This window comes from Bidens hawaiensis, unplaced genomic scaffold (assembly GCF_021521415.1).
Source record: "Bidens hawaiensis isolate Kalapana, Puna unplaced genomic scaffold, B.hawaiensis_p1.1 tig00023233_1, whole genome shotgun sequence".
In the NCBI taxonomy this organism is placed as follows: domain Eukaryota; kingdom Viridiplantae; phylum Streptophyta; class Magnoliopsida; order Asterales; family Asteraceae; genus Bidens; species Bidens hawaiensis.
Genome location: NW_027493647.1, coordinates 50,912 through 69,635, shown reverse-complemented (window position 1 = coordinate 69,635; position 18,724 = coordinate 50,912). Strand labels below are relative to the sequence as shown.

At 37.0% G+C, this 18,724-nt stretch overlaps 1 protein-coding gene across 1 annotated transcript; it reads right to left on the bottom strand.

Annotated features, from left to right (window-relative positions):
• Nucleotides 1–1,259: 1,259 nt before the first annotated feature.
• On the bottom strand, nt 1,260–4,182 carry LOC143567197 (uncharacterized). The gene is made up of 4 exons (XM_077053665.1): nt 3,090–4,182; nt 2,727–2,983; nt 1,970–2,552; nt 1,260–1,648 (listed from the first exon to the last, which is right to left on the bottom strand). Exons 1-4 carry the CDS (start codon nt 4,180–4,182, stop codon nt 1,260–1,262), a joined length of 2,322 nt encoding a protein of 773 aa, XP_076909780.1.
• Between the last annotated feature and the right edge of the window lie 14,542 nt (nt 4,183–18,724).

Sequence of the window (18,724 nt, the reverse complement as noted above, 5' to 3'; positions counted from 1 at the left end):
GCGTGTTAAAATTTCTTATGATAAGTAATAATGATTTATTTTTATTAATGAGTGGTACGGATATTGACCTGAAAATGTCGGTTGTCACATTCTCCCCCTGTTATGAAAATTTCGTCCCGGAATTTTTGTCGAGCTACACGGGACCGGTTCTTTTGGAAATAGGTGAGGGTATTTGCGTTGCATTTGGTCTTCACGTTCCCATGTGTACTCAGGACCTCGTTGAGAATTCCAATGCACCTTAACCAATTTGATTCGGCTTCTATGGAGTTTTTGAATCTTCTAATCAGAAACTTCCACGGGTTCTTCAATAAAGTGAAGCTTGTCATCAATTCTGATCTCGTCAGGTGGGATGATAAGTGTCTCATCGGCTAAACACTTCTTCAGATTGGACACGTGGAAAGTGTCATGAATGCTACTAAGTTCTAATGGCAACTTGAGTTTGTAAGCAACGAGACCAATTCTCGCCGAAATTTCGAATGGCCCAATGAACCTAGGATTGATTTTCCCTCGCTTACCAAACCTAGCAACACCTTTCCAAGGTGAAACCTTAAGGAGAACTTTATCACCGACATTGAACTCTAACGGCTTACGTCTATTATCGGCATAACTTTTCTGTCTATCTCTTGCCGCCTTTATACGATCCCTAATTTGGAATATCTTGTCAGTCGTCTCTTGGATGATCTCGGGACCAGTGATATGTTTTTCACCAACTTCTGCCCAACAGACAGACAAACGACACTTCCTGCCATAAAGCGCTTCAAACGGTGCAGCTTTTTTATAAGTAAACTCAATCAACGGCATGTGAGTATCCCAATTACCACCAAAGTCCATCACACAAGCACGTAACATGTCTTCCAAGGTTTGGATGGTTCTTTCGCTCTGGCCATCGGTTTGCGGGTGATAAGCCGTACTCATGTCTAATCGAGAACCCAAGGCATTCTGTAATGACCCCCAGAAATTTGATGTGAAACGACTATCCTTGTCAGATATTATAGAAATGGGGACCTCATGTTTTGAAACAATTTCTTTAAGGTAGATTCTAGTTAACACTTCCATACGATCCTTTTCTCTAATGGGAATAAAATGAGCGGACTTAGTCAAACGATCGACAATTACCCAAATGGTGTCGAAACCATTTCTTGTCTTAGGTAATTTCGTGATGAAGTCCATGGAAATTTGTTCCCATTTCCACTGTGGTATCTCAGGTTGCTGTAGAAGTCCCGATGGTTTTTGATACTCAGCCTTAACCTTGGAACAAGTCAAGCATTTACCCACAATGTAGCAATATCTCCCTTTATATTGGGCCACCAATAAAGCTCTTTGAGATCTTTGTACATTTTATCGGCTCCTGGGTGGATCGAGTATCTAGACTCATGAGCTTCATCTAACACTAACTCACGAAGACCCCCAATATATGGTACCCAAATCCTATTTGAAAAATAGAGGGTTTCGTCGGCCTTTGGTTCCAATTGTTTAACCATTCCTCGTAGGGCTTCACCTTTCAAGTTTTCAGCATTAAGGGCTTCTTGTTGTGTATTTTGAATTTGAGCGGTGAGGCTCGTATGTATGGTCATTCCCAATGCACGGACTCGAAGTGTCTTAACCCTTTCTTTACAGCTCAAAGCATCAGCTACAACGTTTGCTTTACCTGGATGATAACGGATCTCACAATCGTAGTCGTTAAGCAGTTCAACCCATCGACGTTGTCTCATATTTAATTCTTTTTGATTGAATATGTGCTGAAGGCTTTTGTGATCGGTGAATACGGCACACTTTGTACCATAAAGATAGTGACGCCAAATTTTTAGTGCAAACACCACGGCCCCTAACTCCAAGTCATGAGTCGTGTAGTTTTTCTCGTGCACCTTTAATTGTCGAGAAGCATAGGCGATCACTTTATCTTTTTGCATCAAGACACATCCTAAGCCTTGATGTGATGTGTCGCAATATACAACAAAATTTTCAATACCTTCGAGAAGGGATAATATTGGCGCACTGCACAATTTCTGCTTCAAAAGTTGAAAAGCTGACTCCTGCTCTTCGCCCCATTCAAATTTCTTATCCTTTTGCGTCAGAACAGTCATTGATTGAGTTATCTTAGAGAAATTTTCAATGAAGCGACGGTAGTATCCGGCCAATCCTAAAAATTGACGCACTTCGGTTGGGGTCTTTGGTGCTTCCCAATTCTTGATTGCTTCAACCTTAGCAGGATCCACGTGTATACCATTCTCAATGATCACATGCCCAAGGAATTGGACTTCTCGAATCCAAAATTCGCATTTTGAGAATTTGGCATACAATTTCTCGTTTTTAAGAAATTCAAGAATTAGTTTCAAGTGTTGTTCATGTTCCTCATCAGTTCGTGAGTATATAAGTATGTCATCGATGAACATAATCACAAACTTGTCCAAATAAGGTTTGCAGTCCCTATTCATGAGGTCCATGAAAACAGCAGGCCCATTCATCAAACCAAAGGGCATGACTAAAAACTCATAGTGGCTGTAACGAGTTCTGATTGCAGTTTTCGGAATATCCTCCTCTTGAATCTTCAACTGGTGATAACCCGATCGCAAATCAATCTTCGAGTAGAAACTAGATCCTTGAAGTTGGTCAAATAAGTCGTCAATCCTCGGGAGTGGCTAACGGTTCTTGATGGTGAGTTTGTTGAGTTCTCGATAACTGATGCACATTCTAAAAGTTCCATCTTTCTTCTTGACGAATAAGACCGGAGCTCCCCAAGGTGAGTAGCTTGGTCTTAAAAAGCCTTTATCTAATAACTCTTGCAGCTGATTTGCCAATTCAAGCATCTCCGATGGTGCTAAACGGTATGGCGAACGTGCCACCGGTGCGGCTCCTGGCACTAAGTCGATTCGGAAATCGATTTTTCGTGTTGGCGGTAATCTCGGAAAGTCTTCGGGAAAGACCTCAGGAAAGTCTCGAACGATTGGTATGTCCTTGAGTTGACGCTCTTCTGGCTTCTTCTCTACAACATGAGCTAAAAAGGCATAACATCCTTTTCTTATGTATTTGTGAGCTCTAATACATGTTATAATTCCTGATGCAGTACCTTTCTTTTCTCCCAGAATTACCAGGGTTTCTCCTGTTGAAAGTGGTATATGAACTTTCGAGCTCGACAGGTAATAGGTCAATATCGGCATGGTTTTTAGATAGCCAATCCATTCCAATTACTATGTCAAAGCTTTCGAGCTCGACAGGTAATAGGTCAATATCGAAGGAATGATCCTCGAGGGTAAGGACACATCCTTGAATGATTTCACCAGTTTCAATTAATTTACCATTGGCTAATTCTATATTGTATTTGTCTGTTAATGCGCTAGACTCTTTACCAAGTAGATGTCTGAATTTAGTGGACACGAAACTCAAATCGGCGCCAGTGTCGAAAAGTATAGAAGCATAACAATTGTTTATAAGGAACGTACCAGTGACTACATTCGGATCCTGGCGGGCATCCCCGGCCCGCATCACAAATGCTCGACCGCGAGCTGGATTGTGGTTCTGATTCTTAAGCTTAGGGCAATCTTTCTTGAAGTGTCCAGCTTCCCCGCATTCATAACATGCCTGAGTACTCTTTTCAGCATGTGGCAGGCTGACTCGACAAGTTGCTAACTTGTGACCGTATCTCTTGCACCAGTCACACTGTGTGCACCCTCCGATGTGACGATAACTGCATTTGGCACTCTTAGGCAGTGTCCCGACATATCCCACGGGTTTAGCAACATTGGTTGCAGTACATGCTTTTGCGGTCTCTTTCTTTTTGAACCAACTATTACCGAATTTGTTTCCTTGCTTTCCTTCCCACTTGCGTTTGTTATCGACCTTCTTTTCCTCTACAACTACCGCTTTCCCCACACTTGTTCCCTTTTTGGGTAGCAACCCCATTCGTATGGCCTCATCGGTTAAACTGTAGGCTAGCGAGATAGCCTCTTTGATTGTAGAGGGTTTGGACGAGGTAACCATACTTCGGATTTGAGGTGCAAGTCCCCAAACATACTTCTCGATCATTTTATATTCAGGGTTCATCAAATGTGGCACCAAACGAGCCAACTCTTGGAAACGAGTGGTGTAGGCAATGACTTCAGATCCTACCATAGTCAGGTTCCACAACTCCGCCTCGATTTTCTGAAGTTCATTTCGAGGGCAATATTCGTCCAGCACCAACATCTTCAATTGCTCCCAAGTGAGTTGGTTTGCACCTTTCCTACCCAATGATTCAACTTGGGAATCCCACCAAGTGAGAGCTTCATCAGCCAAGGACGAATGAAACCTTTATAGGACAGTTCTTCGAGTTGGTTCGACAATTCTTGCATTTCCGACGGGGCTAGACGATGAGGAGCCTTTGCCACGGGCATTTCACCGGGCACAAGATCTATTCGGAATTCAATCGGGCGAACGGGTGGAAGACTAGTGACATCATAGGGAAAGACATCGAGGAAATCACGAACAATGAAAATATCTTGGATTTTCCTTTCCTTTTTGTCTTTTGTCACCGCGAGAGCTAGAAATGGAACGTAATTTTGGCGTAAGTACCTTTTCTATTGGGAACACGACATGAGATTAAGTCTTCTAGAAGTAGCGTTTCCAAAGAATTTATTAATTTTACCGTTGACGAGCTGAATGCGAATGAATTTATCGAAACAAACGACTTCGGCACGGTGCAAAGATAACCAATCCATGACTACTATGACATCGAAACTTCCCATTTGCATTGGGATGAGATCGATGGAGAATTTATGATTATCAAGGATGAGAGTATAATCGCGAACGACGGAGTTTATGGTAATAGAATTGCCATTGGCGACTGCAACGGATAACGGTCGCGAAAGCTTGGTTCGAGGTATAGCAATTTTTGATTCAAATTTCAAAGAAATAAAACTTCTATCGGCACCGGTATCGAATAAAATAGAAGCCAAATGATGAAACACCAAAAACATACCGTTCACAACATCGTTTGCCACTTGAGCTTGATTAGCGTTCATCATAAAAGCTCGCCCTTGATTGCCATGGTTGACTTGAGATGCTTGATGAGGAGGAGGAGGTAGTGCTTGTATGTTGGTAAGTTTGGACTTGGTAGGCTTGGGTTGGTAGTAAGGTATGGTCACGGTTTGAGCTTGGTTGGCAAAGGTTAATCGTGGGCAATTGTTGCGGAAATGGTTGGGATCGCCACAATTGAAGCAAGCTCGGAGTTTTTGGGGTTGGTTTGGTGGGTAGAGTGCATAACGGTTTGGGGCATTTTGGGGAGTGGTTCTTGGTTGGTTAGGTTGGGTTTGTTGTGCGGATCAACATCTAGTGTTGAGATGACCAAAACGGTTACAAATAGCGCACTGACGACATGACAAATGTGATGGGTGGTGGCGTTGACAATTGTTGCATAGTGGGAAAGTACCGGTATAGGGTCTTCGGGTTTGGGGAGCTTGGGTTTGGTTTTTTTGTGGTTGGGGTTAGGTAACAGCAAAGTTTCGTTGATTGGTTTTGGGTTTCTTTTTGTTGTTGTTGTGGCGGGAAGAGTTAAAGTAGTTAATGGCCTGTGGTGTGGGTTCAACCTTGGCTTGAGGTGCGGGCTCGGGCTTGGCTTTCTCGTTTGGCTTCTTGAGATTTAGGGTACCCGCCTTCACATGATTCTCCGATAGCGCACCGGCTAGAGTGATGGCATCCTCAAGATTCACAGGTTTGCTACTCATGACTGAGTCCCGGATTTGCATCGGTAAACCCCCAATGTATTTGTCAAGCTGATGTGTTGTGAAACACGCTTATTTTCCGCACCATTTATCATGGTTTTAGTCGCTTTTATATATAATATTTAATATTTCTTAACTTGTTTTAGTATGGTCTTGCATAATTATATATTTTGTAGGTTGCGTTTTTAAATAAGAAAAGAACCAAGTTTTTACAAGACTTAACGGGCCTTTATGATCAATGTTTGAAGAACCAAGTTAAAGCCCGTCCCAAAAGCCTATTAGTGTAAACCCTTACATGCATATTATATATTAAAATAAAAAAAAATAAAACCCTTACACCCTTGCATACATCTCTGATCGGCAGTGGGGTTACAACAAAGAAAGAAAATAATAAAAGAATCCAAGTTGGTCAACAATCACAACCAAGTAGCAATAAATAAGAAGAATATTACATAATTCTAATCTTGGAGTCAAGGATCACGAAGTGGACCAGCAAACAATAAGGGACAAAAAAATAAATAACCCCCATTGACTACTTCCGATCGGGTAGCCTTTCATCACAAGAAGAAATTACTTTGCAAGCTTTGTGAGATCAAGGAAAGAAGAAGGAAGCCAAGGGGAGTCGGGACAGCAATCGCAATAGGGAACATTATTTTTCTTCAAAGTGGTTTGCATTATTTATTTTATAAGTTCATCTCTATATTTCTTGATATGATGATTATGACTTTTGAATCTGTTAAGTTTTCGTCGGTTATGATTATTGGCTAAATCTTATGTACTACCTAGGTTTTGATGATTATTGACATTGTTTGACTGTTTATTTGGTTTTAATTAATTACATGATGTATTATTATTGAAAGGCTTTATTTAATTCGATCTTTGATGTGTTAAAATATTGTTTTTAAATAATTATTGCTTGTGATTCCGCGTATTACTTTGATTGATTGATTATGTGTCATTTGGTAGGGTCCTACGTTTAGGTCATTAGACTTTGTGTTTTTGATCTATTTGTGGTTAGCGTGGTCATAGGAATCTTGAGTGTGATTAATTATTAAAATTCAATAGGTTCACCTTCCTTGTGACCGAGAGGTAATAGGGAGTCGGTTTGTCTCGCGTCTTTATTCGGTTAGGTTAGAATTGCGCGAGAGCGAGTTTTGGTCTTATCTGGTTTAGTTTTGTGTGCAAATATGTGTCTAAGATTGGGTTTGATATTGTTACCCCCTTTATCCCTATAATTTCTAGTACCAATTTTTAGCGGGTTTTGTGTCGTTGAGTCCGAGAGGAGATGCGTCATTAGGGTACCTTAGTAATATTTTTCCCGGTGCATTTATTCAATCTTCTTAGATTTTTGAGGGTTAGTTGGTGAGACCAAGAGGTGATCTAGCGAACTTTAATGAGCCTTAGTTGATTATTTTAAGATCCCGGTGTCGTGTGATTAGTTAATTCCGTTAACCATTGAACTGTCAATAGGATTCTTGCCTAGGTAGTCGTTTCTTCATATTCGTTAAGAGTTCCGTTAGTGCCATTAAGTTTTCTTGTTAGTTTCGTTAAGTTAAGTTAGTTTTAAATTAATTAAAATAAAATAAGATAAAATAAAATCAATTAAATATTTTAAGGTAGGACTTGGATTAGGGTTTATAATCTGAGCTGTTCTCACGTGTCTTCGAGTTCGATATCCGGACTTTCCTCATCTTTGCTATACACGACCGGTACACTTGCCGTTTGTGTGAACTAGGATAGATTGTTTGGTTTTTAAAGCTTAGTTGCGATTCGTGTTTTATATATATATATATATATATATATTCGCACATCTAGTTTTTGTAATCCTATTGAAGGTCTTATTCGTAAAGTTTCGTTAAGTCTTATTAAGTTAAGTCTTTTAATTTAGTTAAAGTTAGTTAGGTCAAGTAGTTTACTAATTAAAAATCAAATTAAAAAATATTATTCTTACGAAGGTCTTGTCTAGGGTTAGTGATCATAGACGTTTACACGTGTCCTCGTGTTCGATACTCTGACTTCCTTAGTTCTATATTACTTACGATCGATACACTTGTCGGTTGTGTGGTCTTATTAGGAAAAACCGTTTTAATATTAAAGCTTAGTTGTGAGTCCCGTAGAAAGAAACATCCTTTAGAGACACATCACAAGCTCAAGCTCAACCGGGGTAACCAAATGAGGGACGAGAATGCTCAACTCGTGGAAACGGAGTGACTAGGCGGCGTTATCACCACTATCTTGTTTGAGGTTCCAAAATTCCTCCTCAAGCTTTTGAAGTTCGTGTTTGGGACAGAACTTCTTCATCATAAGAGCCTTGAGGTCGGACCATGGAAGAGCCATAGCCGCTTCCGACCCTTGGAGATGCATAACACTACCCCACCATGTTAGAGCGGTTTTTCTAAACATGCTTGAAGCAGAATTTGTCTTTTTCGCTTCGGGGCACTCACTGTATCGAAACACGTTCTCCATGGACTCGAACCATTGCAACAAGGTAGTCGCACAGTTCGTACCCAAAAATTCGGTTGGGTAAGAACTAGTGGATTGCTTGTATGGGTAGGATGCGGGTTTGGGTTCAACGGGTGCAACAACGAGTTGAGGAGGTTGGGTAGCTTGGATATGGGTCACAAGTTCGGGAATCACCGCGGCCATTTGCTTGACGATAAACGCGGCCATACATCGGTTGGTGTTCTTGTGAGGTCTTAGTGGAGGCATGCTAAAAAGATTATAAAGAAATGAATAAGTTTTGGGTAAAAAGAAATGAATATGGGAGTGTATAAAAGAAAATAAGATTTCAAATTTTTTTTTTGTTGATTGTGAATCCTAGAGTTAGTAAAGAGAAGATGTTAGTGTTAGATAAAATATAAAGCTTTGTATAAAAACAACAAACCGAAAAACAAAACGTAAATGATTTTTGAAAGGTTAAAGCTTGAAAATTTGAGATTTTGAGATTTATAGAGTCGGAAAATCGTACATGAACCACCATGATTTGATAATCCAACACTAAAAAAAAGTTTTATAAAACACCATATTGGAGTCTAGACATGTGCACGAACCACCGCGACTTTTTCATTTTTCGACTCAAATAACGATAATAACATGATAAATCGAGATACAACGTCATGTCAAAACACTAGTCCACGAACCACCGTAGTTCTATTGTTTTGACACCAAAAATTAGGATGGCGACCGGAACGCTCGCATTCGACTACTTAAAGTATTAACATGTATAACACGATTTGTTGCCTAGTAAACGAGCACTATAATCCAACCATCCCAGGTAAGTAAATCACCTTCGATTCTTGGAATCTTTTTGTCAAATGGTAGTTTTGTAATGTCTCGTTTACTATGATGGCTACAAACCCGATATAAACGCAACCTTTAAGGGATTTGAAACAACGGGATCCAAGTTAATTGTATAATCCATAAAACACAACAAAAATCTAATTTTGCGTTTTAAGGTAAGGATACCTTGGAAATACTATGAAAGTGTGTGTATGTGAACATTTAGGATATTGGTGAATTTATACAAGTTTATAAATAACATGCAATATGAACAATCAAAATAGAGTAAACACGTATAGGACCCTAAGCATAACAATGCTAGGTCGTTACGTTTAACCACATATCCTATTGTTATGGCTCTGATACCAATCTGTCACACCCCGACCAAAGGCGGCGGAACATGCCGAGGTGTAACAATTGCCCATAAGCACATGACACTAATTAAAGCAACAATATTTAACAAACACATTTCATTTCACAACATCGAAAATGTCACATAACAAATATTCATAACAAGATATCACAACATATAGCAAATTAAATATTGTTCATTTTACTAATATCCTAACGGTCTTGATGACGTTTTCTCCACAAACTCGAGTCAACCAAGATGCAAACTTGTAACATTTCATAAAATAAAGTTTATCAACACAAAGGTTGGTGAGCAATTCATAAGTTTGAGCATATAAGTATATAATAAGAAAAGCCACAATCTTGTATACGAAACAACAAATAAATAGCAATAATTTGGGTAATTTGAGGTCGCTAATAAGAATACATTAGCGGCACCGTCTATAAGAGAATACCAAATAGATTCGGATTTCATGAGGTCGTTAATAAGAATACATTAATGGCACCGTGCTATAAGAGAATACCAGATAGTTAACGGATTTATGAATCAACCTTCCAAAAGCGATAAACACATAAGCATATAGACATATAAGCATAGAACACCAAATCGAACATTTATTTAAGTAAAGTATACAATAAAGGTTGTGGTTTAAGATTCAAGTATAAAGAATTTAATTTGAATAAGTATGAAATGTCACCCCCCAAAAAGTGGGAAACGGGGTATGAAAATACTCACATTCAAGTAATAAACTTGAAAGATGATAATTTGGAGATTTTCAGGAACGACGGGTTTAACGAACAATGCCTAGAAGGAAAGAAGTTTCGGATTTAGAAAGGTTGTCTTGAAAGTCTTTGAATAAAATAAATGTTGAGAAATGTAAACAATTAAAGTTCAAGGTTTAAAATGTAACTATTTAAGAACTTATACTAATAACCCTTTAAAAATGTAAGTTTGCTCGAAACCGGGTTAAAGTATCTAACCTTAATGTTTACTCAACCTATGTTAAGTAATAAGGTGGGTAAAATGCAAGAATGCAAGTCCCTTTGAAATAAAGATACTAAAACGGGTTTTTAACGAGTGTTCGGGTTGTTGGTTCGGGTCTTGAAAATTGGTCAAACCCAAAGTCAACTTTCCAAAATATTAAATGTTATGAGATAACTAATAAAAATCCAATGATACTTAACCAAGTATGTAGATCTACTGTTTTAGAACTAAGAACGCACGTTAAGCGAGTGTTCAGTTTTGTCGGTCCAAACTTTGTTATGAGATCAAGTTGGATCCAACATTTCCAAGTACTTAAGAAAACAATTAAAATCAGTTTGTAAACTATTTCTAAAGAAATATACAAGTCTTGATAGCTAAAAACACACTTGTGTGTCTTAAGCGAGTGAAAATCGGTTAGTTTCGTTTGGTTCGGTTTCCATCTCACAATAAGTTCATAGATGGTTTCCACATGACCAAACATCCAAGAACTTGTATAATAATGTCAAATGAAAATACTTAAGTTTTACAACCAAAACGTTAACAATAAAGTCTTTAAACAAAATTTCGGTTTTCGGTTCGCATCTAGTTTCGGGTTAAGACCGAGGTTAGAATCCACAAACCCATAACCATAGAACTTATAAAAATGATTTTATAAACTGATATCTAACATTAAACATGTTTAAACAAGTATTTAACAAAAACTAGTAAGCAAAGTTCGGTTTACGGTTTAGAGCTATTTACGGTTAAACCGAAGCATAGACTCTTAAAACCCATAACCATGGAACTTGTAAATAAACTAAATTGAGCAGAAGTTAAGCATGGTTGTTATGTATAAACAAGTTATATAAGTATATATATATATATATATATATATACACATCAAGAACACGAAGTTCTCCATGAAGACTTGCCTTACAAGGTCCGAAATTTCACCGATCGAAATCGGGGAAGCAACTACCAAAGGTAACAACGGGTGTATATTATATATATATATATATATATATATATATGTTGTACCACCATATTCAAGTATTATTAAGACTATATAAGTTAATTAGAATGAAAGATTAAACTCAGTTTGACTTTTGGAAGTCAAACCTTCAAGAACACATAAATAAACAAACTTGAATCTATGAAGTTTGAGAGAGAATTTGGAGTTGTAGCAGGGGAAAATGAAAGGAAATGGTGGTGTATATATTGGGTAATGTTGGTGGTCAAATATGGGTGTGAGACACAAGAGTTCTCATGCAAAAAGGATCAAAACAAGACACAAACAAACAAAGTTCGAGCTGACCATATGGAACATCCCCCATTGCGTGGCGCGATAGGGTTGGTTACCAGACTTTCCAAAGTTTCAAACATGGCAGATTTAGTTCCTGTAGTTCGTTTTAGGTGATTTTTACGCATTTTAAATATCGAAAAGGTTGTTTTCAAGACCCAACAAGAGTAAAACAATATTGTAACAAAAAATCCATCTTTTTGATTATATCCAAGGTTTCGGTTTGCAAAACGGGTCGGTTTACACGATAAAAGATTACAAAACGAATAAAAATCGAGACCCGAAATTGACGTATGTCACATGGAAGACGTTTCATATCCAACATATATTCCCAACCTTCTTTGAGGACCCATTTTTGTGCGTTGTGGTGGTGCAATAGGAACATACACAGCACACCCAAAAATTCTAAGGTGAGAGATGTTTGGCTCATTTCCGGAAACAAGTTGCGTGGGAGAGTATTCATGATTTGCACTTGGTCTCACACAAATTAATGATCCAGCATGCATAATTACATGGCCCCAAATAGAAACAGAGAGTTTTGTTCTCGTTATTAATGGTCTAGCTATTAGTTGTAGGCGTTTGATCAACGACTCGGCTTAACCATTTTGTGTGTGTACATGAGCAACAGGGTGTTCAACAACAATCCCCACAGACATGCAATAATCATCAAAAGCATGCGATGTAAATTCTCCCGCATTATCAAGCCTTACTCTTTTAATGGTTTAATCGGGAAAATGTGCACGTAGTTTGATAATTTGAGTAAGAAATTTTGCAAAAGCATCATTACGAGTCGATAATAAAGAGTTATACTAGACCGTCAGCTGGATGCGTCTATTAAGACCATAAAGTATCTTTATCAACTTTTAATGGCAAAGGCCTTGTAATTAATTTGCCAAGAGAGCAAGATGTACATTGAGGCATTTTATCTATTTTGTGGATCTTTTAATCTTTCAGTGGATGCCCATGTGTATTTTTAATAATCCTTTTCATCATTGTGGATCCTGGATGGCCTAATCTGTCATGCCATAAGTTTATGATACCAGAATCACAACAATTTCTTTAACTGCCATATGTGCTTGAGGCACATTTATATATGTATAATGTAAACCAGAATGGAGCATTGGCAGTTTTTCCAATATCTAATATTTGCTTATGATATGCAAATATTTTTTTCATTACTAACAGTCCTTGACTGAGTATCATATCCATTATAATATATGTTTTTGAAACTCAACAAAGTTCTTGTTGATTTTGGGAAAAATAAAGCATTTTCTATTTTGAGCTTTGTACCATTTGGTAATGCTAAATTAGCTTTTCCCACTCCTTATATCAAGTTTGTAGGACATGATATTGTATTGATGATCCCTTTTGTTGGTTTTAGTTTATAAAAATATTTTTTAGATCTAAGTATAGTATGTGTGGCTCCACTATCCACTATACATATATCTTCTTCATTTGTTTGATATTGTGCTCCAGTGATTTTCATTTTTAAATCTTGAAAATATTAAGAAAAATAATAAGTGTATAACGAAGACATTATGATATTTTAATAAGAACTTTATTTAATTGAAAAGCAAACAGTACATGAAGGAAAAACACATAATTAAAGATAATGAGAAACTCACTTAATTATTGCATATAATTATTGTCGCCAAACAACATTTGTTTCAGAGTTCCACATCAAAGTCTGCAATGCTCAGCTCAGCATTGAGATCATCAAAGTTATCAACATGGTTCACTTATTTCTCTTTTCCTTTGAGAGATGCTTGGTATAGTTCACAAAAATGTGGAGCTGTGCAACAAGCCTTTGACCAGTGGTTTGTACTTCTACATCTAAAACAGGAAGTGCCATCATTTTTGGACCTACCAACTTTATTCCATTTATTGTGTTGGTTGGAATTGTTATTTTGTGGTACATGTTAATTATTGGCTCTCTGGCTACGACCACGTCCACGACCGTAAGAATTAGTGTTCCATTTAAATGAATGGTTACGACCATTAAAATGCTTTTTGTCAAAATGACCATGGCTACGTCCACGGCCTCGTCCACGACCTTGTTCCCATTTATGACCAGCATTTTTATGAAAATTTTTGTGAGCAACATTTGCTTCTAGTATTGCTAATGAACCTGTGGGACGAGATTGATGATTTCTCATCAATAAATCATTATTTTTCTCTGCAACAAGGAGAAATGCATTTAGATCAGAGTATCTTCTAAAATTCCGTAATCGATAATGTGTTTGCAAGTTTATATTTGATGCATGAAACATGGAGTAAGTTTTCTCTAACTTTTCTTCCTCTGATTTAGGATACCCACAAAATTCTAGCTTTGAGCAAATTCACTATAAAGTAGAGGTGTAATCATTTACCCTCTTAAAGTCTTGGAACCTAAGATTGTTTCATTCATCTCTAGAAGTAGGAAGTAAAACTTCACTTAGATGACCAAATCTGTTTTTCAAATCTTCCCATATCATATATGGGTTATCACAATTAAAATACGCATGATGTAGTAATTCATCAATATGTTTATGGATGAAAACATCAGCTTTTGCATTATCCTGTTCAGAGCACTCATTGTCTTCTTGGATTGTTTCTAACGCATCCATTGATTTCAAATGTCTTTTGACATTTGCTGTCCAAGACATATAGTTTTCTCCAGAAATGTTGAGTGCAGGGAATTCAAGTTTTGAGATATTTGACATTTTGTTGCTAATCGTAATAGAGCAAATAAAAAGATAAATATTAGATCCATATATACAATCAACAATGAGATACAATACATTGGTAGAGCTATAAACATATAAAAGAAAAAGAAAATTCCGAAATCTTCATGTGGGAGATTAAAAAATAGAATGAATTGTAGTGTAAGGCTCCGTTACCGGTGTCTCACTTTAATGTTGGATTTACTCATAAACACAGTTCTAAATATCAGAGTTAATAAACACATTCGCGAAATATTAAAACCTTCATAAAACATTACATATAAATCCATAACTTTGTCATATTAAAACATAATGTCTTTCAAGTCAAATATTAATTCTAAACGTCTTAAATCTTCAGATGCCAGACTCTTTATTCTTCTACCATGTGCCCCCGCTCAACCCAGCTGTCTCATTCTACTCACCTGCGTGCATACTAAATGTCAGCTACGCTGAGTGAGTTCTTGTTAATCATACCACATACAACATATTCATAACTACATACTTTCGTACATACTTCATACTTTCATACTTGCATAACCATACCTTACGTTTTAAAGAGCATTACGCCCTATAACCTTCGCATGTATTATTAGGGTATGCAACCCTTTAACATTCGCATGTATTATTAGGGTATGCAACCCTTTAACCTTCGCATATATTATTAGGGCCCTTTAACCTTCGCATATATTATTAGGGTATGCAACCCTTTAACCTTACCTTACCTTTCATTATCATCTCCATTATCACATCCATACATTTAATATCATACATATCATAGTCGTACATACTTCCTTATTCACATACACATATCATACACACTACACTATACTTTCCTTAACAATACGTGCAATACCCGAAGGTCGTTCACGTCCTGTCAAGCATACAATCATAACTATCACATTCGTCAATAAGACATACACTTACCATTTAAGGTAAGTGTATTAACATTCACATCGAGTATGCACACAGCCCCAAAAACGTAACAAGGAAATGGGGCTAGAAACTCACATGAACTCGATTACGTTCACCGTTAATTGTAATTCCTTTCCTTAGCTGTGCGCGACTAACTGTATAATAATTACGCGTGTCAATTATTTATCGCTACCCATAACGTGTCTCTAGTTTATTTATAACCCTCAACGAATGGGGGTCCGGGGGCAGCGCCCCTGGCAGCGGGGTTCTAGTGGCGGCAGCCCCTAGCGGGGTCCAAGGGGCAGAGCCCCCGGCTGGGGTTAACACATTTTCCATTAGGATTTCATAATAATATTTCATGGTTAACCTCTTAATCCCTTAAGGTATCTTCCATAAATTAATAAAGTTCAAGGGTTATTTTGTAATTAAATCATTCTTCTTTAAGTCCACGAACCATTCTGTAATTCTCTTAAACTTCTAGTTCGTTAATTGACTGTTAGCGAATTGGTTTGTCATAACGAACTGGTCCTTGTAACGAACTGGACCCTCTTACGAACTGGTCCTTGTAACGAACTGGACCCTCTAACGAACTGGTCCTTATAACGATTTAGACCTTATAACGAACTGGCCCCTTGACGAATCATTCCATATAGCGAATTGGATCTTCTAATTCGTTATCTCTAGTTCGTTATCTTATCCTTAACGAATTTGAACACGAACTAAGTCTAGTTCGTTAGACTTCCTTTAACGAACCATTTGGCGAATCACCCTAGTTCGTTAACTCTCCGTTAACGAATTAGGGTTAGGTCAGAGAATGTCAGAACATTCTCTAACATCTCTTAACCTCGTACCACTTTCCGGTGCCGTCGCCGGAAAAACGCGGTTTCACTGGAAAAATGAGTTTTGACTCGTTTTTCACTGTTTTTCGCCCCGTTGGATCCAGATCTGAGCTAGGGTGATCCCTAAGCTCATCTTAGGTTCGGTTTATACCCGATCCCACCCGGATCTCGTGACTCAAACGGTTTAACGGTGTCGGTTCGTCGTTTCGCGACCATATATAACGGGTTTAAGCTCATACAACATCATACTATCATTACTTTGGGTTAGGATCGGTTCTTATTCTATGTTTCGGCTAGAGAGAGAATTAGAGAGAGAGTGAGCTTAAGTGTGTGTTTTGGTGGTGTATGGAATATGTGTGAAATGAGTGATTAAATGGGAAATAAATGCTTACATAATTATGGATCATGGGCTTAAGCCCATGGTCTTTTCTTCTTTCCTTCATAACCTAAGTCCATAACTCATATCCATTTAACCCAACACTAGCCCGACTCATAATAACTCGTATTTTCATTTATTAACTGAAACTAGAAAATGGGATGTTATAAGTAGTATAAACACTATAGTGACCAACACCCAAACCGGGTGAATTATTTTGAAAACTTTATCTTTGATAAACTTAAGAAGAATGTTTGTTGTAAATGAAATGGAGTTGATAATTGGTTATTTATAGTGAAATTTTATAACCGTTTGTATGTGTGTGTATGTATTAATGTAGAAGAATAAAATGAGATAAAAAAATTATTAGATAATACATAGAATTAATAATATTAATGAGAATGTTAGTATGCATAAATAAATGTTAGTTAACATAAATATAAAAGTTACTTGCTTTAATATCTTTTGTGGTGGATATACCTTCTTGATTTAGAGCGTCGTGCAGATAACGTGTTATAATTTTACTTCTAACTATAATGAGACTAATGTTGTTATTCTTTTGTTTTGAAGAACTAATAAAGAAAGATGATAGAAAGTAAATAGTGAATAAAGTTATGTAACTTCTGGATGCCAATTACCCGTTACAATACATGGTATTTATAATACCAAAACAACTATTTAGAAATATTATTGGGGGAACAAAGTTATATAATTAGTTTGACAAAAAGAATGTCATACAAAAATCGTCGGTGATTCATAACAGTTATCTCATTCCATACTATTTTATTATATCTTTATATTATTATTATTATTACTCACATTCAGTGTCCAATATTTTAATTAACACTTCCTTAGACACCTCGTGTTTTAATTGAAAGTTTTACGTGTTACTTACTCATTTAATAATATTTAAAATATATATCTCAAATATATTATTTATATCCGAAAAAGAAACATATTGTATATATATATCCACTTATTTATGTCAGGTACTATATTTTGGTTCTTCAACTTTTAAAGTTGATATTTTTTACATGAAATTTTGATGGGTGTTACAGTAAGCTTTATCAAAACGGGGTTTAAGAACCAATGTCTCACCTTAGGTCTTTGTGTGATATTTGACGAAGTGGAGGAATCCATATCGTATGCCGATCTCATCTAATTTAACAATGGTCATCTTGTACAAGTTTAGCTAATGGTACAAGTTTCCACATCATCTCTCTTCGACGGTATGGTTAAGTATGTCTTAATCCAAGGGGAACACGAAGTTATGCGTTGTAAAAAAAATATTATAAATGTATAAGCTATATTTCTTAGCACATGATGGTCCATTTGGAGAACTAGGAATCAAGTTTTCAACAAATTGCGTGTCATTATCTATAAAAAAATTGAAGAAATCCAGTTGTGTGGGTTTCTATAAGTGAATAATATGACGATACTTATATACTTATAGTGGATTAATCAAATTAATGTATTTCAGTTTTAATTGTGTTATCATGCTGCTTTTAACGAGAGGTCTCATTGTTATATGTAAAGGCTAGCTCAAATCCGTTTTTATCAATCTTACTACTCTAATAAAAGGCTACTATATTTTGCCACTTGTCATCCTCTCATCATTCCTCACTTTTTAACCCATATTCACTAAAATGGTATTAATTCAGATCAACCCACCCAACTAATATTATCCGGATCCGTATATTATTCAATCAATTTGTTTCCCCTTCCAGATAAAAAAACCCTACGCTGCAGACCCTTAATTAGGCATCGTGACCCCTTCGTTGAGAATCCGCCATTACATCGCTGCCTTCTCCCTTATCTGATTAAACCTACGGGACTGTTCATCTCCACCGCTGCTATCGTTCATCTCCGCCGTTGCTTCAGATCGTTCCATTGTCTCTTACCGTTAGGTAAATTTACACAACCCGACTTTATAACTGTGGGTGCCTACCGTGAATCATGGGGTGGGATTAAAAGAAGAGAAAAATGACCTTTGAATTTGATTTGGTGGTGTTATCTAAATGTTTGGTTGATGTTGATTGTTATTGAATATGTTTTTAATTAATATATTATCTTCACATGTCTTTTAATTAATATGTATATAGTGTCTGTTCTGATGCTTTTTGTCATCATGATATCATGTTTGTTAATAATAAAGTTATTTAAATTATAACTATAATCAGGACTTAGGATGTTGGTGAGTGGACTATCCATATGTGGATTCACAGCAATGGCAATTCACTATCTGATCAGCTTCGTGGAGTATCCATTCCCGATATTCATTCTGTTGGGTAACCTAAGCACAGCA